Below are 25357 nucleotides of genomic sequence, written 5' to 3'. Positions count from 1 at the left end.
TAACATTTTAACTTATTTTTGTGAAATGTTATTTTTTTACTTAATATATTTGGCACTCTGTAGAGAGATAGTGCTTTTAAAAAACCTTTCAAAGTACATGTTTACTAGTGCTGGCATTATGATTGAGGTCCATAGTAATAAATTTCACTTAAAACTGCACTTGAAGGCAGCACTAGAATCTGTCCATCAGCACTGACTTTCAGTGGTCATGACCTCCATCAGAGTCTGAGATGCAAAGCAACAACTGGAGCTAAAGCTTAAGGTTTTTTTTTTTTTTTAACATACCTCATGTATGTTATGAACTGCTTTCATGTTTAAACATGATCATTTTATTATAGTTTTTGGTAGAATAATACACAACAGTACACTAGTTTAAGAACATCAATGGAACATCAATACCCAAAGTCTTTAACTACAAAGACACAATCCAAACAGTTACTTTAGCCTCATCAGAACTACATATAGTCTTAAGATCCCAATAACATACATTAATTATCTTAACTTAATCTGACATAATTAAAACACAATGTAGAAATCTACAAAGGGCCTAAAACATTTTCAGTCACACTGCACACTTGATTACATAATAAATGATTATAGATCATTTTAGTTGGTTTTCCTGGCCTCTATGGCCTTCAGGAGGGGAACCCAGCGAGACTCAGTGTGGGTCTTGGATTTGCTCTGGGTCAGGGCTGGCCACAGACTCCCTTTGAGATTCACAGGACCATCATACTCATCAGCCTCTGCAGAGATCTCCATTTTCTGAATTATGAGCTTTAAGAGGTTGTGCTGCTTCTCAAGATGGCTCGTCATTTCCTTCATCCTGTGTAAGAGCATAGCATGGCTTAATCCATCAGGTGTATCCACACTTACAGAATAACAGGAAAGTGTAGGGAGAGCCAATTCCCACTAGGGGCTGCTAATGTATCATCCACCGAACACAAATGCTTGCACAGAGTGAAATTAAAAACATGTGCGTTTTACCTGTACTTCTGCTTCTTGAGCTCATTCTCGATCAGTGTACAAGACTGCGATTTGACCTGCATGCGACTCCACACTAGTTTTTCATCTTCACCCCAAAACATAGTTTTCCAGAAGGTCTTAAATAGAATAATATTTCATTAGACACACCCAATCTCACATTATTATATACAACAAATTTAGACTTAAGTTTAGTTTAAGTTTAGACTCACTTGGTTTGTTTGTGTAAGGTGTTAAATTGTTAACTTTATTAGATTCATTAGCTTTATTTATTATTTTTTACTTATAGTCATTTCAACAAATATTCATAATGATGGTAAAGCAGTTAAAATAAAAAAAAATAAGTATATATTTACCTTAGAGCACTTGCGGTTTGGGTAAATAGTGGTAAAAGGTTTGTCAACTCGCTTCACAAACCAAAGGGGCAGCTTATCTTCCAGAGAAGTGTGCAGGTCAATCTGTCAAAATGTATAACATATAAATATTTTTTTATTACATTATATGTACACTGTTGTGTCAGTATTGCATATTTTGCACAAAAACTAAATATACTGCACTTTTTTAAAAAGGGAGTGTCTATAGAGCCGCGGCGCGCGTCCGAAACTGCTATGTTATTTTGTGCCGGCCGCGCGCCGCGGCTCCTGAAACTGCGCCGCTATTTGACCGCGTTTTAGCGCCGTTTTAGACCGCGCCGGGTTAAGGTTAAGGTTAGGGTTAGAGTTAGGGTTAGGGTTAGGGTTAGAGTTAGGGTTAGGGTTAGGGTTAGGGTTAGCCATGAGGCTATATGGCAGTGCCGCGGTTCCTGAAACTGCTCGGCCATTTGACTGCGCCGCGGCTCTGCAGCCACGGCCTTTAAAAAATCATATTTCACATTCTTTACAATTACATTTTTGATAGACTGTGTAAGCTCACACAGCAAGATAAAAAGAACGTATTTGCTTTTATAATAATAATAATAATAATAATAATAATAATAATAATAATAATAATAATAATAATAATAATGATAATAATAATACACTTTAGATAAGTAGCTCAAACCTGCATAGCTATTCTTTTGAGTGCTGCATTCCTCTGAACCTCAGCAATATCTCCAACAGCCAAACCAATCTACAACAACACAAAAATAAAATAAGTGGTGTTGGTGTTGTTTGACTAAAAGATGAGGGAGAATTTCCACACACTTACCATTAGGTTGACGAGCAGAATGGGCATTAAAAAAACAAAGTTGATGAAAATGAAATATGTCAAGATACTAAACGGCAGCTCGTCTTTCTGATAAGCATTCAAGAAGTTGTTTTGGTAGTTCAGTTCTCCAACCATCATCACAAAGGTTTGAACTATAGAGAGTGGGACGCTTTCAAACTCTTTCTGGAGATAAAAATGTCTTTGTTAGAGTTTTTATACGAAATATCCTTTCTACTTTCAAAATTTTGTTGTAGTTGTATTTTGTCTCCTAGTTTCCTATGTGTCATAATTTTCCATTCTCTTGCAAAGAAAAAACAATATCCAAAACTTTGGGTATGCAACATATACAATATTACTATGTTGAAGGTCAGGGATATAGTTTTTGTCTAGTTTAGTTTTTGTTTTTTCAGACATAACACTCTGTCTATGTGACGAAGGAGTCGATAAAGAGGCCTCAAAACACTGTAGCTCACTATTAGATTGTAAGACTTTACAGTATGTATATTGAAATTAAACATATGTCTTGTAGTTCACTTTAAAATTACCTGGTTGAGCATCAGAGCGTAAAACGCCAATCCAAAAGCCAACACCAGGTACATGAAGACCAAGACAATGCGAACCAGAGTCTTCATGATCTCTCCAAACATTACCACATAAATACCAACGTCTTCAAACCTAAACACATGTACAGTATGCACACACACTATCAGCTACATTATGGACAAGGGTTACTTATCAATTTAAAGTTTACCTCTGGAGATACAGTAGGAATCCAACCCAGGAGTTCAGTACTGCTATTGCTCCGACCTGCCAGTGGAACGACCCTTGTGCGTTTAGCATTAGGGGGATCACAAACCCCAGAGAACACAAGGCAGAAAACCAGTCGCACTGATTTGAAGTGTCCTTGAAGTAGCTCAAGCGCTTTAAAGACAAAAAAAAGAAAACATAATCTATAATAGTTGTCACCTTATATTGAACATAGCATGAAAAATAGTTTGTGAAGGTGACTTTGACGTCTTGGCCATGGGATGATCCTGTAAATGGGAGTGGGAGAGTGCTGATCCATCACAGCTGATTGCAGTGGTGTTCAGCTAGACCAGGCCCGGGGCAGATTTATGTGTGTGTGGTTTATGTACGGTAATGACACGGACATTACAGTACCTGTTGAGAGATCTGCGCCACCTCTTTACAGATGGAGTAGATGTTCATGACCACCACCATCACCATGCAGATGGACAAGAACAAACTTTGCTGCAAGAAATATACTGTATTAGCGTGTGTACTATAATAGAAAACCGTAACACTTCACATGTTTATTAGTGGAAAATACTTCATGAGTACTTCTGCTACCAGGTCCTCTACTTATACTGATACACTTGCTGCTATATCTATTCATAATGTTACCAATATTACTTCTCTAGGTCCTTTTCCCTTCCAGAACAGAAACATATTTATTTGTTTTTTATTGTCCTTTGAGGGACAAGGGGCAAACTATAACGAGCAGTGGAGTAATGTATGAAATAATCTTGATGTATATGGCAAGGCAAAAATAAACATAGCTGATTCAAAACCCTACAACTACCAAAAGAAAAAGGTGAATGGGAGTCTTAAAAATGACTTTATTTCAGCACAAATCAGAGTGTTGCTGTACTGGTGTAATCCAGAATTTAAAGCTCAATCCAAAAATATCGAGTATAATGGGGTGCCACAGCGAGGGTACTGGCCCTTCTGGCAGATGAGAAGTGGTTTTGTCAAATGGAAGAAGTGGAGAATCCACTAGTAAAATCTGTACTTAAAGGAATAATAGAGGATTTTTGCACGCAATCTGAGTCTCATTTCCTCATGACGACAGCAGAGTAGTTTTACCCACATGTCAATCATTCCTTGCGTCCTACTGCACACCTGCAGCCTCGTTCCCAGGATAGCAGCATGTTTCCCTGGCTGCGCATGCTTGGTTGATATGCCGTTGTGTGTTTAGCGAGTTCCTACAGTGTACAGTACAAAAATGACAACAAAGAAAGACTGTGTTCGAGCTCAGAAGAGATGGACATCTGCGGAGACGAGAGATGCGAAGCGATCCGTCGCACTAATAAACAAACGCACGTGTAGCAGCGGGAAAGAGCTAATCAAAACAGGGACTCCCAAACTTCCATCTCCCCAGAAACTTCCTCCAACTCCTCCGGGGGATCCTGAGGTGTTCTCAGGCCAGCCGAGAGACATAGTCCCTCCAGCGTGTCCTGGGTCTTCCACGGGGCCTCTTCCTGGTGGGACATGCCCGAAACACAGGGAGGCGCCCAGGAGGCAACAGATGCCTGAGCCACCTCAGCTGGCTCCTCTTGACGTGGAGGAGCAGCAGGTCTATTCTGAGCTCCTCCCGTGTGACTAAGCTCCTCACGCTATCTCTAAGGGAGCTTAGCGTTAGCCGCGGCCACTTCCGCGCTAGCGCTACTTAGCTTAGTGCCGAGCCCGACCCGACCCGAAGAAACGGGATTTTAAGACCAAAACAACAACAAAAAGACACAAACAGAGGGTCAACAGACCCCCACACATCACACACATCACACACATTACACAGACCTTGCCAATTGTTTGGCAACTTTACTTGAATGTGTTCTTTGCATAAGCTTTGTGGATAAACATGAAAATGCATGCATTTTCTTATCCGGAATAAAACAAATGACCATTTGGTAAACTTTAAGACCCTTTTTTCAAAAAAGTATTGGGATACGTATCGTAATGAGGGAATTGTATCGGGACATACAAGTATCGGGATACGTATCGTATCGCGACCCCTGTATTGGGATACGTATCGTATAGCGAGGGTCTTGGCAATACCCAGCCCTAGTGCATATTGCAGGTCCGGCCATCCCTAACTTAGGTGTCCACCACCGGGTTCAGGGGTTGCCGGCGTGACATTCACCTGAGACCTTGCAACTATAGCTTAGAGCAGCCACATTGACAATGGTGTTCAAGAACATGGTCCACTCGCACTCAATGTCTCTAGCCTTCCATGGGATCTGGGAGAAGCTCTCCCGGAGGTGCGAGTTGAAGACCCTGCTGACACAGGGCTCCGCAAGACGTTTCCAACAGACCCTCACAAATGTTCATTATGGACAATACGTGGCTAGCACAGAAGTCCAATAACTGAGGTTCAGTATCAGGTTCAGATCAAGGTGTTAATACAACCAATAAATTAAACAAAGCATTGCTGAACATTATAACCTTCTGATAGAATTGTTTTTTATAGAGGCATATAAACCAAAACTTTCAAAGGGAATGGTATTAAAACTATTAACTATAGATGCATTGATAAGGTGGACAGCTATTCTACTAGATATATTAAGATTAAGTTGGAAAGTGAAGATAGGGCTAACTACTCTGCCATTGGGTCGACCTGCATAGGTTTTATTCAGGTTGGAGTCTTGTACCTAATCATCTACTTTGGATTTTTCTTTTCTAGAAAATAATACTTGGACACCAGACTTACCTCATAGAAGCAAATGGGCACCATTGTAATAACTCGCTCGCCTGTCTCGGTGATGTTGTATGTGGGTTTCAAAGACACTATGAGTTTAGTGAGGGGCAGAAGACCCAACAGGTAGAAGAACATGTTGAGGACATGGGCAATGCTTCCATAGGCCTCCCTGCAGATGACATAGAAAACAATAAAGATATGTTCTTACTATGTGAAATTAATGTAAAATGTCTTAAAGCTTAATTAGATACCACTTCATTGCCAGGTACTTCTTGCATACAGGGTGATTAAGGAGTTCAATCCGATTGTGTTTGACCATTGACTGCAGGGACAAAAGTTTTTTAAAAAATTGTTCAACATTTGTGCACACTTGAACTTGAATTTATCTTACATTAAGTGCGGCTAGAGGTCCAATTTTTGGCATTGAAAACATTGCCCTCGCTTCAATGGGAGCCTGGAGCCATCTGAAATCATACTTAATCTATAAAGAAAGCAGGAGAGATACAATAGTCAAGTTGGATTTTCAAGTATCTGGCCATGTATATGTTGTTTTGTGCAGTTTACATGGAACTCTGTACTGTTTGGATCATGGTCAGACTCCTTCACACAGCTGTCCAACAGATGCTGAAGAAAGAGAAATTCATATTAAAACTATGACTAATATACACAATCAAGAGCAATCATGGGATTGTCTGCTGGTTATTTTCTGCAGTCTCATATCCAACAGTTTAATGTTAATAATTTAATGACTTGATACTACCAGCCATTGTAGACCAGGACCAACTTACAATTTTCCACCAAAATGTTAAGTCAATGTAGTGGGGTGCTGTTCCATCAATTTTAAAGAGAAACTATTGGCCTAATAAATGCCACCATTTCACCAGCTATATTGTTAGCTTGATCGTGTGGTCAAAATGTTATGCCTCCATCGTCCCTGTTGGTTTATACTTCAGTAACACACCTTGCTGCTTTCTGGAAGGTATTCGATCATGTCCAGAACAGGACATTGTTGAGTGCCACCTGGGATAAATTTGGTCAATGCCTCCCCACATCTGGAGCAGGACAACCACAGCACATTAGTGATGCCTTCATTGATTCCTTTTAGATCATTTGAAACATTTCGAGCTACACACCTGTTACTGTCAATCACTGCTTTGACTACATCCTTCTTCAGATTCTGCACCGCCTCATGCATGAAAGACGTCTCATTCTTGTTCAAGATAATCTCAGCATCGCGGGCAAGCAGCAGTTTGGTTGCAGCTACATGACCTTCTCTTGCAGCTATATGCAATGCTGTGTTCTAAAAGGATGGTTGGGAATTTAGAGATGCTGTGAAGCCAAAAGATGAAATGTATAAAAGGGTTGTCTTACCCCATCTTCATCTGTTTTATCCAACAGTTTCATATTTGCTGAGAGAAGAATATCCATAGTCTGAGTGTATCCTTCAGAGGCCGCATGATGCAGACAGGTCCAGCCTTTATAGTCACTGCATAGAATCAATAGCAACATTCTAATGTCACAAATTATCAAAAAACAATATTGAACAAAAACAAATACACCGTAAGCATATTAGGTGTTTAAATTGAAATATTTTTTCCACAACATTTCAAAAGTATTTTTTTCCTTACTGATGACTTACCAATGGAAGAGCGCCCCCTTGCGCAGCAGAAGCTGCACCACTTTGGCGTGTCCTCCGGCAGAGGCCAGGTGCAGCGGGGTGTGTCCACGCTCGTCCCCCTCGTTCAGCAGACGAGAGTCCTTAATGTTCTCCAGGACACGCTGACACGTATTGAGACGACCGTACCTACAATGCGAATGCAAGACATGATTTAATCTTTACACTCTTAGAGTCCCCATAGCCATGAACACTGGGTACACAGAGAAACAATTTGTGTTTAGGAATGTCAAGATTATTAGGTTAATTGATATTCGGGATTATTCAGGTCACAATATAATCATAATAATAAATGAATAGTAATCAAAAGCAAGATTTTGTCTTCTTTAATTGAATTTATAGGCAAATAACTTTTATATTTATTTCATCCTTCTAGAAGTTCATAAAGCTGGTCACAAAATTGAGGAATTGTAACATGTTTAGACAATAGGAATGAAAGAAAATTAAAGATTTTACTGTTTTTGTTCATGATTTTGATGATTTTTTGTGTTTTTTACAATAATTGTAACACCAAAATTTGATATTGTAACACCTTATTATTATTGAGTAAAATAAGAATATCTATACTATACTAGCTTGGGTTGGAAATGCTGCTTCTGTCAGTGCTCAGGGACAGGTGAGAAAGAGAATGTGGTTGGTCTTTATTTCTCTTCTGCCTTTTATATGGTTTACACTATTGAAAATTAAAAGGAAAAAAGCACTAATATTCACTCTCCATTAGGTTAGGATGCCTTGCATTAATTGTGTTCTATTTGTGTGAGATCGATTCTGGTCAAGTTATTAAGTCAAATGCCAAAAGTGTGACATAAATAAGGTCACCACATCGTTCAACTGTGTTTTGTTAAACATAAATCTTCGTACAGAGGCTTGGATAATGATTTCATTTTTGATATAGATACAGCTGTTTTTGGTTTAGTTCTTTTACAGTATAGGTTGCTCTGCTTGTGTGTAACCTTTAGCTTTGTTAAATAAGCTCTCTTGTTTCTTTGGAGGCCGTTTGAACTCACTGAGCAGCAAAGTGTAAGGCAGACTTCTTGTCTTTAGACTTGTACTCCAGGCCCCCCTGTCCAGACAGCCCCAGCATGTTTTTGACAGAGTCGTGGATGCCCAGTCTGCAGGCGTAGTGCAGAGGTGTGCAGCCTTCAGTGTCCTCACTACTCAGCAGGGACTTTACACTGGACAGCTAAAGTTAGACACAATTCATTATGCATTGCATACTGTAATTATAATTAACTGCAATATTGCTTTTTCAGTAAATAAAGCAGAGTGCTGGTTTCAAGCATCAGCTAAATACATTAAACACACGTAGACTTAATTGCTTCTTGTGGGGGAATCCTTACAATAAGGCACTTAATTAATGTTCACAATAATTTACATATATGCATAGACAGCAAGCTAATAAAGGCTTGCCACTATATTATGCAAACACATATTTCTAAACATAATAAGATATTAAAAGAGGTATCTAAAGTACTGTGTAACAAAGACTAAATAATTGAATGTTTACTTCCCAACTAATTTAAATAAGTTGGTTGATTATACAGAATACACTTGTCCACTGTGTCCAGAGGCCAAAAACGAATGTGGGCTGGGACACTCTTATTGTTGCTTAATCATACTCTGCTCTTTTTAGTGATTAACTCCTTATCAACTCATAAGGACCTGTTGTACCTGTAGGAATTCCTCTGGCAAATTCTTCAGGCCTTTTGGCTGAAGAATGGCCAAATGGAGGAAATTGCACCCGCGGCTGTCCTTTACACTGACACAGGCCCCTGAAAATACAACAGATAATTTACACACTGCATATACATTTGACAAAAGGAAAAGTGCAGTAGTTTACCTTTTGACAGAAGCAGAGCTACGGTCCGCCATGATCCACAGCTTGTGGCCAAGAGCAAAGGAGTGTTTCCTTTACAGTCCACACTGTTCAGGTCTGCCCCCTGTTAAGAGGAGCAAGAAAATAGTTGGTTTGCATGAAGTGATTTTAATGTTAATATTTTTATAGTCATAAGCTGCTAATATTGCTAATAATATTATATTATTTATGAATAACAATGCCCGATTGATATCTCTTCCTGCTCTTTCTGCATGGTCATTGTCACACTCATTTCCTATTGTTTGCTAATAGAATGACTTTGGTTCCCAAAGTAAAGGTACATTATCTGCAGTCATTAAGTACTCCACTGTGACTGAGAGCAACAGGTGGTGCAGGATAAGTAAGCACTACATCTTTACCTAGATAACACAATGGTTAAAATTGTTGAAAATCAGCCAAAGAAGAAGGTTATAATTTACCAATGAAATGAGATATTCAGCCAGCTCTATGTGGTCAAATACGGTTGCCCTGAAAGAATGAACAAAAGAAAACAAAAAAACAATTAATTAAACAATTAATTTCCAAAGCTAAAAGTTTTATATTTGTCCACCATGACATCTAGATCTACCAATATACAAGTTGTGTTCACACTTGTCCTGGGTTGGTCCTGGTTTAAGCTCATTTTTGTCTTGGTTCAGTCTCAGGTTAAGTTTAAGTTAGCCCAAATTCAATATGATGTGTGTAAGAATGAAAGTGTAAGTTGCAGACAGTGTTGAAATGAGTTCATTAGCATTCTCAGCATGCAGTTAATTATTGAAGAATAATTAGAATCAGCCCAGTGATAGCAGAAAGGCAGCTCTGCACCTGTGCAGTGGTGTCTGACATGCTCCGTCTGTCAGGTTGATGATGTCCATCACTTGATCAACAGAACTCAACATCAGTTTGACGACTTCAATGGCGCCCTGAGTGCAGGCCAGATGTAGCGGTGTGGACCTGTCGTTCTAAAGCAACAGATGCCGTGATGGACAGATTAGCCTGTGATTCATAAAAATACTTGTGCTTAAGTAAACTCAACTGCAAAATGTACACTAGTGGATAGTAATAGTGTCCAAAGTTTTCTCATGTTAAAGGCGGTATGGACGATTTTTCGGCGTTTGTTTATTAGCGCAACGGATCGCATCGCATCTCTCGTCTCCCGTAGAATTCTGTCCACTTCTGCGTCAGCTCGAACTGTCTTTCTCCGTCTTCATTTTGCCCCGTACACTGAGGGAACTATATTATGAGAGATCCATGCGCTTAGGCACATGGAAACGTGGGGAGGAGCCTGACACGGCTGCAGGTGAGCGATAGGTGCGTTTTATGATTGATACGTGGCAGGGCAAATGATTTATCCACGCCACGAGGAAATATGATAAAAAAATTGCTGAAAAAAATCGTCCATACCACCTTAAACAAATTCCACTTGCTACCAACGGCCACAAGTCATAGTTTGTGCTTTTCCCACACCCTGATAAATGGTTAGAGCATTATTACTGACAACTCGAAGAACATGATCTGTATGAGTAGTAGTGAGAGAAATTGAGTATTTGTAAGATTGCACACTAGCTTGGAAAAACATATCTTCAAATTGATGGAATTAATTTATATTTTAGTGCATTTACTTGAATACAGATTTAAACCCATTATTGCAACAACTAAACACTTCTGGATTGCCTGAACCATTAACTGTAACTAAAGCCTCTAATGTTGAAAAAGATTCAGTTATAGTCGATCCGCAGGGTGCGAATGACACTTGGATGAGATCCGAAACTTTTTGTTTTCCTAAAAACAGTGTCCAGATGACTATAACTGAATCTTTTTTCTACAATATAACACCCCTGGATGAATGAGGGATAACACAGACTTGTTTCTAAAGTCTCTAGTCTAATGGCATACGTAGGACTGGCGGGAGGAGGCCAGCCATTGCTCCACTTTTCTCCACAATCCAAGTGGAACTAATTTGTATCAATTTAGCCCAACTAGACCTATTCTTGTACTCATTATTGGAGCTGGTGAAGATCTGGCCACATGCCCAGTGCCTATGTAATAATTACACCCAAATGGCTAATACTGTTGTCACACGAAGGCAATAGGCAGTGCAAAGGTAATTACTGAAATGGAAAAAACAATGCAAACTGGGCCGCGCTTATGACAAACCACATCCTTGTCTGTAGCTGCCAGGTGCAAATACATGTGACTGAGCTATAAATAATGTTTTGACAACCAAATGTCTATCATGACATGGGGCAATTTCAGATTGAGCACTAGGGACACAATACATAGTTTATGCAAGTTTAAACAAATCAAAGGCCACTTTTTTCCAAAGTCTATACCTGCTGCTGGTCCACTTTAGCTCCAGTGGCGATGCACAGCTGGATGGTTTCCAGGTTACCCCCACGGACAGCAAGATGGAGGGGACTACTATTACTTTTGTCCAAGTAGCTGATTTGCTTCAAAGGCGCATAACCAAGCTCTTCACCTGTAATGACAATTTAAGTTTCAAGTTAAAAAAGAGTACCGGTTTACACAATGAGCAGAGCCTGTGCCTGTATGCATCCTACATTTTACTGTACCTGCTTTGAGGATGACTTCCATAGCCTTTTTTGAACCGGCGAAGGCAGCTGCATGCACTGGGAAGTGACCCAGACGGTTCTGTTGGCAGAGTCTGGCGCCCTTCTTTACCTGTGACAATGGAAAATATAAGACATTTGGTCAGAATCAGATCAGCAGCTGCAGGCTCCTATCAGAAACACGCTGTCATGTGTCCATCAGCCTACTGCAGGTGACTCTCTCTGTGTTTTTAGATGTCCCACAGTTCAGTAAAGCAGTTTAGTCTTCTCTGTCTTGTTGTTTAGTGCCCTATAAATAAACTTTGATTGATTGAAGTATACAGGAATAGTTCAGATTATGACTTTACATCACTTACACGCCAGTATACTTTTTGTAAACTTTCTTTTGTTAATGTTTCTAGATTTAAATGTTACATACCAGGATGTTCAGTGCTTCAGCGTTGTTGAGGGTGCTGGCCAGTATCAGAGGCGTGTTCCCCAAGTCTCCTTGAAGGTTGGATTCTGTTGCGCTGTATGACATGAGCAACTAAAACAGACAGTGTGGATATTTTACACTCAGCCGTGTCTCACTCTCACAAGGATGTTTAGTCTTGCTTCAAACTCAGCTAAATACTAACAGACTGTCTTTTTATTGGTTCAACAAATGTAGTTGTAGTAGAGTCCTGACCTCGATGAGGTTGTTGTGCCCTTTGCTCACTGCCACATGTAGAGGGGCCAACAGCGCTTTGTTGAGGATATTGGGGTCGGCTCTCAGGTCCATGAGGGCCTTGCAGCTCTCCGCCTGGTTCTTTTCCACAGCCCAGTGCAGCGGCACATTACCCTGCTCATCAGTGCTGTTCAGTTCTGGAACATCACAAACACAGTCACACAATGGAGGAGGGGATCTGATGCTGTTTATATTAAGACATGGTTATGACGCAGATATTTTTTTTAGCAGGTTAGGTGTGATGGATGGCGGAGTGGGGCTTACGCTCTGAGTCGACAGACATGATGAATTGTATGAGGGTGACGTGGCCCCCAGCGGCAGCATGATGAAGGGGACCAGCTCCAAGCTCATCTTTTTCCCTCAGGACCTCGGGGCTTTTCCTCACCTGGCTCTCCAGGATGGCCAGGTCACCCTTCTCAGCCAACTGATACATCACAACACCCCCATAGGGCATACAAGGGTGTACAACACAATTAGGATAGACTTAAATATAATTAGGTACGGGGAAAATGTGCGGCAAAATGGTAGTTGCTTGTAAGATTTTGACAATATGGCCTTTGGTGAATCCTGCTTTAAGGTAAATAATGCAAATACTGACCCCAAATATATTTAGATTTGCCAGGGCTGGTGCATCATCTTCAATCACATAAGTGTAAGTGCTCTTCTGCCGGGCCACCTCTCTGCCAAAGTTCATCCCTCCACTGACAGCTGTACTCTGCGTGTCAATAAAGACAAACAAAACGACTTCACAAATGAAAAATTCAGTCATGTACAACTATTTGAGGTCGACGATTAATGCCCAAAGCTAATCTGTCGTGTTGGGGTGTGAGGTCTCAGTGCTGAAGAAAGCAATTACGTCCCACACAGCTGGGGGCAGTGTCCTGGATGTCCTTGGGTTATACTGGCCCGCATGGATTGAGAAAAATGTACTTGGTATGGCTCTGTCACATTGAGAGGACAAAAAACATTGTATTGGTGAATTCTCACTGGAAATCGTATTAAAATGCAATAGTGAACGTAGCTTTGTTCAGGGACAACTACTGCGTGCTGTGTGCTTTAGTCCAATCCAACGTAGTTTACTTAGTGTCTGTAAATCTTGTTGTGTTTGGATGAATCATGGTTTAAACTGCTTTAGCAAACGCTCAGGGACATCATTGTACAAATACAATCTCAACAGAAAAACACACAGCGGCAGATGTGATGCTTTAATAAAGGTGAGCACAAAAAGTTAAGCTGTATCTGAAAAACATTGCACCTGTTCAAAACTGCAGAACTGATCCTCTGTTTTTGGCCTCTTCATAGTTGCATTTCACCTAATCAAGGGAGTGGATTTTGTTTAACTTTATTTGTCAAACGTGCATTAAAATAATCGATAAGTACAGGGGTCTGGGTGGGGATAAGTGAAAACGGTGAGTCACAATACATCTCCGGGCAAGCTAAGGATGAGGGAAAATACCAGTGTCACATAAAAGTTGTTCCTACTTTTACTTTTATATTAGTCCCGGAACAACCTCCAGTTTCCAGTACTTGGTTGACCCTTGTCTCAGATGTCCTTTCAATCATAAAAAGTAAAAGTGCATTATTAAAGCCTGTCCATAATATTGTATTGCGTGCACTGCAAACCACATGTGTTGGTCTAAGCACATTAAAGATAATGACTTGACCATCATTTCCGAGCAGTCGCCAATTTTTGTATCCGATCCGACCACTCCTCGTTAATGGCCCAAAGCTAACCACATTCTAATTGAAGAATGATAGGAACCGTCTGAAAGATTCAGGTTTATTATCCATATCTAATCTACTAAATTAGAATAGAATCCAGTGAAACTATGAGATATGAGAGGAAATAACTCAAATGAAAAAATAAAATCATTTTAACTTCTCTTTAGTAACAATATGTACAGGCTCTTTATCTTCCCTTTCATTCTAAACTACATGTCTAATCTTTAGAAATAAACTGAAGAATGAGTTTAGGTACATTCTATAAAGCGTGTTCAAGTTCCTTCTTAAATTTATGTTATTAAATACACATGTATTATATTTATATATTTATTCTTTAAATCTTTTTCATAGTTTATAACTTTTCTAGTCTTGCCTAAACTCGTGAAGCAGTCAAACATTTCTCTCATGTCAAATTCATTCTACTGTAGTTTGTATGCATTCTGTTTATACCTAAAACTTAAACTGGTCTGTGCTTTAAAACTTACTAATGTAATTCCTGTTGCTAACCTTCATTTCCCCTACCTATTCTATCTATTCTACCCATTCTATCTATTTTATCTATTCTACCCATTCTATCTATTCTACCCATTCTACCATAAACAACATAAACATGCACTGAGCACAGTTTGTAAGCTGTGAGGTACTTACTCTGGTGTGAGTGATGCCAGTGTGGAGCAGAACAACCAGCAAGCGTCCCCTCTGTCGCAAAAAGAGCTTTAAATACTGTGCTCGTGTCTGTCTCCTAATGTAAGCAACACACTGGCCCCCAGTGACCCAACTGAGGAGTGATCAGGCTGAGAGTGATCAGGCTGAGAGTCCTGCAATTGTAACGTGAGAACAGATTTGTACTGAAACACATTACTGTCTCTTCAACAGGATCAGAGCATCTTTTGTTAATGTGTCTGGTAAAAGGATATGGATCTGTAACTTGAAAATGTAATTAGCTGGTCGGGGGGGTTGACATAAAAAGATTTTGAAATTGCCATTTCTTGTTGATCCTTGACCCAGTCGAAGTCATTGTGAAGTTGTCTATTTGTAATAAAAATAAAAAGAGCAGAAATTATGAGTTGTTTCAAGCTAAATCATGATGCGGATTTAGGAATATTCCTCTGGGATTCTTGATTCTGGGATTAACATAAAATGTATCATTAACTGGGATTATAGTGGAGTTATTACAGTCATTATCTCATGTGGAGTCAGATGGGAACAGAAGGATGTGCGGATTAAGACAAGAAGATTGAAAAGTTTTGTTTTTTATCTCTCTGCGTCATGTTTTGTTTTGTTTTTGAAGCTACTTTGTATAGTTGGAATTCATGTAATCCAATATATGTAATACAGCATGATACAGCATTAATGCAGACCAAAACATCCAGATTCAATTCATCGTTTGCATTAATTGAAAAACTGATAACACTTTGATTAAAAGGACCCTTTGCTCACAGACACTCCCATCTGTCACAATATAAATGTCATCCCTGAGTTTACAATACACCACTCTGCATCCAGTTGCTCCTCTGCTAATATTTACCCGGTTATTGTTTTCAAGCTTTATCTTTGAAATTTCAGACCTGCTGTACAAAAGCAAACATGTGTCACGGGTTCCTCTGATGAAGCTTTGTGGTCTGGGAAAATAAGCACGTTTTATCTGGATGTCGTGAAGCTGAGTGACTAAGGGAAAATGAGAGAAAGGGTTTTTCAATATTGCTTCCTGTAACATGAGCTGCTAACAACTACATTTGAATATTCAGTTGTGAAGGGCAGTTTAATGGAGAGGCAGCCATAACGCCTGACTGCACCTGTCCAAAAGAATACCGAGGTGAGCCTTGCACTGCTGGTAAAAACGCCAACCGAACCCTAAATTATACATGCATGTCAATATGCAGAAGGGCAACTGCCCTCAGAGCTGCAGGCCTTTTCTGCCTGTAGAATATGTGATTTATGTTTCAACTACATTATTGTTATGCCACATTGGTCAGTTGAAAACCATTTTTAGTAAACATAGAAAAAGTCACATTAGATTAGAAACATTTTTAAATGATCTTAAGTTTATGAAAGAGACTCATGTCGTGGGGGCGTTGTACAAAGTGCATTAAGTCCTGAGCTGTCAGTCCTGACTCGTTATGTACTTCTATCATTTATGAATGATACCTTTTTAGAGTGGCAATGTCCACGAGCAGCAGGCACGGAAAAGGTTTCTTCTTGAATCTTTGCTATATGGGGAGCATTCAGAAGGCAAAAACCTGATAATAATAGTAAAGGATTAGAGGCCATAATTAAACTGAATCTGTTCTTTACCCAAGGAAACTGAATAACCCCCTCATTGTAACCCTTCTTATACTTTATTTATCATTTACTTGGCTATTGGATCTGTGTTAAGTCTAGTCGTGTCTTTATTTATTTAAAAAAATGTTTTTTATCAGCTGCAATGCAAAATAGAGAGAGAGGTTAAAGACAAACAGTAAACTTACAATGCTGTGGTTGTGAAAAGCAAAAACATGTGAAATGGCACTGCACCACCGGCAAGCATGTCTAATGTTTATTAGCTTTAGTGTTTGGTGTTTCAGATGTCGAACAACTATAAAACAAACCCAGAGAGCATAACTTTAACAGTATTGCCCCTGCTGTGACGAGGAAGCCACCCAGCTCCTGTCCGCTTCTGTAGATCTCTCACAATCATGACTAAAATACTCATTTTCTTTCCATTGTGTTAGCGCAAGAAATCTCTTTAGTCATAGAGGGGATTGGTACGTATCATCGGCACATAATTAAGAGCTCAGTTCCAGCTCTTTCAGGATTTACTCGGATATGAACTAATGCCACATTCATTTCTGTATGAAATATAATAAGGCTGTGTCTTCAATGGGCACATAATGAGATCTGAAATGTGTCTGCTGCAGCTTTAATGACACACTAACTGTCGGTGGAGATATTTGTGTGGATTTGTGTGACACACATGAATGTAATTCCAAAACAATATGCTATAAAATAGTAAATCGGTGCGTGTTGCAGTTTTGGAGTACATTTTTGGGCATGACCTTTCACAGACAGAAACGTTAAATAATTCAGTTTGTCTGGAGAAGGTAGCTAAAACATGAGTGCCCCCTTTTTTTTTTTCTTTTTTTTTACAATATCAAGCTTTAATACTTTATGAGTCCATTTACAGTTTCACATTTTTCATCCACCTTTAAGCCTCCCTAAATTCTGCAACTGATGTCTAGGTTGTTGGTTGTTAGTGGTTTATAGCGCTGCTGTGGCCTCTGGAGGTCTGAATCCTTGATCCCGGTGCTGCTGATTATCTGTGTGGATTCTCTCAGGTCAAATCGGAAAAAACAATCCTGATCCGCACACTGCTGCTACTGCTGCTGCTGCTGCTGCTGCTGCTGCTGCTGTTGCTGCTGTTGCTGCTGCTGTTGCTGTTGCTGCTGCTGTTGCTGCTGCTGCTGCTGTTGCACAAACCTATCCGGAACTTGCCATCTGCTCTGCTAAAACACACGGCCTGGACAGCCCAATGTGCATGAAGGGAGAAATACTTAAGAGAAGTCAGTGTTCACGTATGCTTCATCATAAGGACTCTTTTTACATAAGCAGGGAATTTTTTTTTTTTTTTGTTATGGAGTAGGCTCTTTATACACATGAAGTATCTGGTATTAGGTGTCGGAAACAGTTGTTTGTATTTGTACTGCTTGTCATTTTTATTTTATATTAATTGTTGTGTGGTTGGTTTTGGTTGCAGAAGCTATTGACCAAAGTTGAAAAGTCATGTCTTTTAATACTGGATTTCTCTGTTTTTTCCCTTTCAAGTTACTTAGGGAATGTGAGGCCATAGGAAGGTTTTAGGGCACACAAGGGGGACATAGAGGGAGGAGACTGTAAGGCTATCATGCCGTGGACAAGCTATGGCGCCTTACCAATTAGACTGTTAAACTTGTAAACATGTCTGATAGACCTTAAATAAATCATTAAGTCAACAATAACAAGAATAAAACTATAGTACATCTTTACTGGAAGGTTGTGTGTAGAAGCAGATTAGCAGATACATTATAATCTTGAAATAATTGATTGAACTGTAGAAAGATGTGGATTTATTATTATGGACTTAGTAAAAGTGGACTTTAATATTTCAATGACTGTATATAGAGGTAAACGATTGGCAGTCTTTAGATAATACATGCTGGGAAATCTTCTATCCTAAATACAGATGATACTGTTTCCAGTCATACAAATCTAGCGTGTACAATGCAGCCTAGTGACATCTGGTGGTATAGTTCAGGAATATAATTGTTCCAACTAATAATACAAGAACAAGAACTGTGTATGTGTGTGCCATACACTCACATAATCATGTGCAAACATGTAAGTGGTTTATTCAGTGTCAATTGGTTTATATTAGGATCATAATTCATGTCCGAAAATGTTCCAACATCAAAATAATATTAGGAAAATAAATGTCTTATTACCAGCAGAATAAGGTTATACAGAACAAGAGCTGAAGAAATACTAACTAACATCACACTAACCTCTCAAGGATGAAAATTAGCGTGTACTCTGAAATAAAGTTGGTTTCAAATGGATGATGTTCACCTATATTACTTAACCATAACTGATTGGACATTTGGGCATTTTTATTTGTATATTGATTCTTTATCTATTGAGTGCAAATTCCGTTTTATTCTCATGGCCTTTGCCTGAGCGCGTGACACTGTTATGAGTCACTTGCACCGTCTCACTCACACAAAGCACGTGTTAATTCTCTGTCGACCTGACCACGCAAAGCCCTGACCATTGTGTCACTGTAAACAACAAACCATCATGGCTAAATACTTGAATAAGAAATGCATTATTGACATGACTTTGTTTGGCTGTTCTTATTTAGAGTTTGACAGTCAGTGTGTGAGTTTGTGGATGGATGAATGGACAAGAACAAGTCCCTTTCAAAGTGTAACTGTCATACAATGCTGGCAGCTGTGAACACTTACTCAAGATGTGAAGATATAATCACACTTTTTATTTTTCTGCCTCCTTCAGATGTGGACATGTGTGGCTTACCCTTCTGAGCTAATGACCATGACACCACCTTGTGGAGAAAACGCTGAACTATGGCACTTCAGAGGACATAACTTGTTTGCGCTGCTTACTTTATATTATTACTTTATATTATTACTTTACATTATTATTAGAAAAGGATGGAAATATATAGGAATTATTATTTATTAAGCCAGATCTGTGATTTTAAGTGTAATCTCTTAAGATATATTTGTAAACTGTTTGAAACTATAAAATATTTCCTTGCTAAAAGTAATAACTCATATAAATTTGTTCGAGGTAGAACATTTCCAATAAGTTGAAACAATTTGGAATAGTGATGGCATGATCAAAAAAAATTGTGAGACTGGGCTATATATACTCTTCATGTGTATTTGATGTCACGTGAGCTTAAATATTTTGCCTTTTTCCCTAGTTGCCGTGTCAAGGAACATGTAAAATGCGTCCCACACACTATGACCCTCCTTTTCCCATCCTTCCACCACGGTCCAATCACAACTGATGAATTCCAAATTGACTGCAAATCTTCAGCGGCCATGGGACACTCAGTCATGTGACGCAAAGCCACTGAAAAATGACAAATGATGGCGTGAAGGGGAGGAGGGAGTGAGATAGCGATGGATGGGACGCTCAGGGAGGAATAGAAAGATACATTGGGGGATTTATGGCTTCTTGTTTGGACCATACTGCAGAAACGCTCTCATAAATGTTTAGGATGGTCGACAAATAAATAACGTGTACCATGTCGACTCAGCACGCAATATATAATCCTAAAAAGTTTAATCATTTTCTCTGCTTCCAATTTGAATTTATGTGGACTCATTTATTTTGTACATGCAGCTCGGATCTTGTCGTGTCGCCCTCCTTTATTTGAGTTGTATTTTATAACTACAGTCTGATGAATACTGTGCCATACAATTTAAATTACTTTTTATTTTAGTGAAATTTTAAAGCAAGGTGCCCTATGTACTTTTTATCCATGGAGATGTTGTCGAAATGTTCCCCTATAAGGCATTGCGCTTCTTTCGTTTAGTTTTTAGTCCTTTTTATTTACATATACCATGGTCACATCCAAATTTGCCATGTAAAGGATTCTTACCCTTGTATCCCTCCCATTCCCAAACCAAATACAACATTATAATTCAAACCACAGGTAAGAAGAGCAACACTGGCCCACATCACCCAGCATGCAACAGACACCATCTGGTTCAAGGGGCGGGGCTTTGTATTTCTCAGCTCCAAACTGTTGATTTTTGGTCAACAGAAGCAACGGAATTTATTCTTTTATATTTCAGGTCAAATGTGTGTATGTTTTTGTTAAGCCAGGACTCAAACTCAAAACCTTCAGACAATACATCTCCATAAACATGCTAAAACCCTGCAAGCAATGCAATGTGATTTTAAATTCAGTTTAAATAATGTTCTATAGTAGAAAGTACAGATACCTGCTCTCAAATGTAGTACACGTACCTAAAGATTATACTCATTACACAGACATTTGTTATAAATGATTACAGTATGTGATTGATTTTATATTTACTTATGTATTTATGTATGTGTTTGTTTATGTATATATTTTAGCGTTTCGTGGGACAAAATAGATTTAATAAGTTTAATGCCATACTGTAGAACATTCAGGCAACAGCCCATCATCTCCATGGTTATAAGCAGGCAGCGAACCCCCAACCAGAGTTACTGGCAACCTAAAACAAACGTTGCTACCAATTTGCGCCAACAGGATCTTTTAAACACATCAATATGGGTGAATTCCCTTGTTCTCGGACAGAAATACTGAAGAAATTCCTCTAAGCTACCTTTAAGGCGACCGCTCTATGACACTATTTTATGTATATTCTATTCAGTTCTTATTGTTTTTACTGTAGTAACCCTGCACATGAGTTTGTTGGAAAGGTGGTTTCAAAAATAGCCCTAAAATCTTGATGAATGACTACTGGATATCAAAAAGTCTTCAAAACTACATAAAAACATTACCTAAATAGACACAAGTTTTACCCTGTTGTCAATATCATGATAGATTCCAAAGAAAACAGGATTGCGCCTTATTAATCAGCGATTTTTATTATACAAGCAAGCAAAATGCAAATGTTGATCCAATATGGCTGGCATCTGGTTGGGCGGACTGCGTTGCCATAATACTTTTACTTCTCTTGCTCGCTATGTCTGTGCCAAATTTCATGATTCGATTGTTTGGGGGGTATTTTGCTATCTCGCACTTTTCTTTTTTACATTGGAGGGCGCTGATGCACCACATTTTTGAATTTTAGAGCTAGTAGATATTCAGAATGTAAAGAGGCCTGATTTTAAGAGGTGGGACAATTTTCCTGACTTTTTGTCTGTGTTCACTGGGTGAAAAATAGGGGGGTTGGTCCAGAGAAGAAAGAAGAAGTATTATTGGGTTGACCCTTCCCTGGTCACTGACGGGCACGTTCGTACCAACACTGTGAGTTATTGGCCCGCAATACAATAATAATGTTAGATTTTTGCATTACAAATGTATATGGGAACGTGCATGAGTTGGGGCATATAATAGTCCCGGCAAGTTCCTGGCTCGAGCCTGGTAAGAAATAATAAAATTAAGAAAGAAATTGTGCTGTGGATATCATGTTAAAGGAATGCCACTTCCAATCAAGTTCTAAACTCCAGTCACTGGAAATCAATAAAAAATAAAAACACTGTGGCTTTCATAGGGGAATTTTAATCATATAAGTTAAGTGTCACCAACCGATATTCCAATATTGGTGATCTATTGATTTGAAGGAACAGTCTATAAAGCCAAATATTAGTCAATATAGTTAAGTAATTTAACAGTTTTTGTATATAGTTCTGATTTCATATTATAGAAACAATGTGTTATAAAATGTAGTCTTGGTTAAATTACAAAGATATTCTTTGAAAATAGTTCAATCAAATAGTTCACATTTTTTGATTAAAAGCGTTTACCATGAAAACACCCTGTATGCAAATAGCTTTTGTTGCATTGGCGTAAACATTTAGCCACACATTCAGAGAATTCGTGTGTGAAGTGGTGCCTCTCGTGTACATTGTGTGCTGGCGACTGCAGTTGTGTAGGCAGACAGTTGCAGTGATGCATGTGTTAGTGAGTGATTGACCACAGTGTGAGCCCATGTGTGTTGGCGGAGGTTTCCCTGGAGAAGCCGAGCAACAGCTGACCTTGCAGTAAAGAAAAACAATAATTTATTCATTGGTATTGCACCCATTCCTCAGATTATCTCAGCATCCCGTTTTGCGTTCATTATTTCATCAATCCTCTACTAATTATAATTTATCATCTAATTTACTTCTGCACACAGAGTTCAGGTAAAAAAGTGCTAAAGGACCAATTGTAACTCAAGCTTACTTTACTCATTAATCTCTGTCTTTTTAAACGCAGCTGTTATAAAATGCTTTTAACTCATGGTTCCAGTTGACAGAGTTAATGAGTAATACATGACTTTATTTCCACCAAGGTTTTCCTCAAAATAAATTAGTTTTTTAAAGAACCAAGAGAGCATTTACAAAGCAAACTCAATTACCGGTATACACCTTGAACAGAACACAGACTCGTAGATTATAATGACAAATGCTGGTATTAAAAGTACACGACTCAATAGTATGTTACAATGTACAGTAAACATGTGGTTGGCTCATAAAATAAATGGACAATATTTAACCATTTTAATTATTAGATTTGAATGCTTTAATTCAAGCCAAAATGACAAAATGTGCAGTTTTTCCTGACCAAATTTATTCATAGACTCTGCAATATTGCTTTTAGTGTGGCTGTGTATCATGATGACGTTTATTATTAGCATCATAACATTTCAACTCACATAGAATAAAGGGTGCTGTCAACCGAAGAAAATCTGTCACACATGTCCCTCAGATCATGTTTGTAAATTACTTCTGAAAAATCTTGAAATGTCCTGTCTAATAAGGAAACATCTCCGCCCATGTCTACTTTGTGTATAAGAGTAATCTCTTTCATATCACATCAGAATCAGAAGTAGATTTATTGCCATTGTCAGTGAACGAAATACACAAAATAGGAATGTGCTTTTGTGATACCGTGCAACATAGAACAAAAAACAATCATTGTAAATAAAATATAAACCATTGAAGACTAAAAGCCATGCATAAAATAATGTGTTAGAATAAAAAAATATACACAAAAAATTACATTATGGGCAGAACAAAAGTGCAAAACTAGCAGTGAAAATTGTATTGCTGAATATACTGTCCTTTTGGTTTCTATTATGTTGTTACCATCAGCCACGTTAACCAAGCCCAACAACGAAACACGAGTTAATCCTCAACATAATTAAGTAGTATTGAGTTAAATACATTTTCCACTGTGGCTGTAATCAAACGGATTGAGTTCAGTGTATACTAACCTGTCCCTCAGGTGTGAATTACATGATGCTGTGGGGATAACATTACTGTCTCTGCCAAGTGCCTGTCTGTCAGACCCTCTAAAGCCTTTATTCTGCTGTCTATGTGAGTGCAAAGAAGGGTCAGCCAAAGGAACTATTGTCTGTTAGGGATAAGGGTAGAAAGCAACAGATTCAATGGCAAATGTCTGGTATTCAACAACATGAGGAGCCTTTCTATGAAAAATGTAATACAATAAATTCATCCATAATGGCAAGGGCTCATGGGATTTTATATCACAATATTCTAAAGAACATTCATGAACAATCACGATTCATCGACTTTAAGACAAAATTCAAACATTGATCAGGATTTTGTGGGTTTAATCTAAGGTTTTCTTATTTTATTTTATTTGTTTAGTCCCTTGCCCTCCATTTAGGGTTATCAAAAGTATAAAAAACAGATACTAATTTATACTAAAACCTATAAACTAGCATAAGATAAGATAAGATAAGCCTTTATTTGTCCCATAATGGGGAATAAGAAAATCACAACTTTTACTTTTTGTGAGCAGTTTTTAAATGCTCTTTCATTATTTGTGTTGAAAATGTCTATTATCAATAACTTTGACCTAATAAAAGAGAGTTTTTAATCATCATTGTGATATTGTGTGGTATTGAGAATCTTATATAATTGTATAGAAATGTGTGGAAATATCTCTCCATCTGATATTGACAACATCAAATTAAATTGTGAATGCAACAAACTGGTACAGCCTTATCAAATGCTTTCTTAACCTTCTGTCTCTACCACTGACTTTAACAAAGAAAATATTCCTAAAAACACTCTCTGTCCCTTGTGATTGTGCGCATGGGCCTCATCAAGGGAAGGTTAATGTTGGCTCCGTGATCCAGCGACAGGCCTTTCCTGCAGGGCTCTCCTCTCTGCTGACAGCCATCGCTCATTCTGATCTTTCTCATTACCAGCATGCTTTTGGACAAGGGCGTGTGAACCTGTGGGCCGTGCAGAGGCTGTACCCTTGTAGGCCAGGGAACACCTTGTGACAGATGAGAGGGAGCACTCACCGATCATGACAAGGTTTCTTCAGTTCACAGTGCTGCTGCAGGGATTGAGAAGAGCAAGATTTTTAGGACTTTTTGTCATTTTGTCATTTACCGCCTTGCCATTATGGATAGTCCCTGTTTAAAAAATCGTATTGATCCACTGTGCCGCAGGATTCTCTCCCATGCTGCAGTCAGCCATGCAGCTCAGCAAGTCACATTAAAGGTTTATTGGACTAAATAATCCAGAACATTTCCAGTGGGTCTAATCATTAACAGATTTAGCTCCTTCTTGCCCCTGGTTCAAGAAGACATCACTGGTCTTCAACTTGTCTTTGTCTTTCACTGAGTCGAGTTCATTAAGAAGTGAAGACACCACCATTTCTTGTTTCTGTTTTCATATTGCTGACAGAAACGGCATTGATAAAATAGGTCTGCTTTGGTGGCCTTTGCGAAATGTACAAAGGCAAAGAAAAAAACTATTGACAGATGTGTAAGTCATGACATACACAGAATTGCCTTTCAGAACAACAGCGCGGTGCACCTCACCTCTGATAAGAAGAGGTGTGGGACCAGACCATTCCTTTCCCTAAAGGCAAGCTCTAAATTCAGCAGTCGAAAGGACAAGGCTTTGAAGGCACGCTGTCAAAATGAGTTTCTCTGCAGGGTGGTGGAGTTCCCCTGTACTGTCA

At 38.8% G+C, this 25357-nt stretch overlaps 1 protein-coding gene across 2 annotated transcripts; it reads right to left on the bottom strand.

The window, feature by feature from the left end:
• Window positions 1-307: 307 nt before the first annotated feature.
• Window positions 308-14922, bottom strand: LOC140364553 (transient receptor potential cation channel subfamily A member 1-like). Of its 2 annotated transcripts, XM_072450746.1 has the most exons (28): window positions 14821-14922; window positions 13049-13165; window positions 12715-12874; window positions 12412-12587; window positions 12163-12270; window positions 11748-11856; window positions 11508-11653; window positions 10000-10136; window positions 9615-9663; window positions 9160-9259; window positions 8991-9091; window positions 8327-8502; window positions 7284-7448; window positions 7016-7130; window positions 6778-6944; window positions 6606-6696; window positions 6209-6268; window positions 6036-6125; window positions 5896-5966; window positions 5657-5813; window positions 3331-3420; window positions 2921-3090; window positions 2715-2844; window positions 2170-2352; window positions 2023-2091; window positions 1338-1439; window positions 985-1100; window positions 308-823 (listed from the first exon to the last, which is right to left on the bottom strand). In XM_072450746.1, exons 2-28 carry the CDS (start codon window positions 13142-13144, stop codon window positions 607-609), a joined length of 3351 nt encoding a protein of 1116 aa, XP_072306847.1. In that variant the 5' UTR covers window positions 13145-13165; window positions 14821-14922; the 3' UTR covers window positions 308-606. The 2 variants fall into 2 exon arrangements, with proteins under 2 accessions (XP_072306847.1, XP_072306846.1); XM_072450745.1 differs by lacking the exon at window positions 14821-14922 and having other exon boundaries at window positions 13049-13631.
• Window positions 14923-25357: the final 10435 nt, after the last annotated feature.

The sequence above is a fragment of the Eucyclogobius newberryi genome, unplaced genomic scaffold (assembly GCF_026437365.1).
Source record: "Eucyclogobius newberryi isolate DKJ021-1_F unplaced genomic scaffold, fEucNew1.0.hap1 SCAF_18, whole genome shotgun sequence".
Classification (NCBI taxonomy): Eukaryota; Metazoa; Chordata; class Actinopteri; order Gobiiformes; family Gobiidae; genus Eucyclogobius; species Eucyclogobius newberryi.
This window is presented reverse-complemented; position numbering and strand designations above follow the sequence as displayed.

Excerpts from the sequence above, each read along its gene's own strand:
- LOC140364553 (XM_072450745.1), bottom strand. The coding sequence starts at position 13,219 with ATGACTGAATTTTTCATTTGTGAAGTCGTTTTGTTTGTCTTTATTGAC. Across the intron at positions 10,137-11,507 it reads CTAAAGTGGACCAGCAGCAG|AACGACAGGTCCACACCGCT; the intron begins GTATAGACTTTG and ends CTGTTGCTTTAG. Across the intron at positions 5,967-6,035 it reads GACCTCTAGCCGCACTTAAT|TCAATGGTCAAACACAATCG; the intron begins GTAAGATAAATT and ends TTGTCCCTGCAG.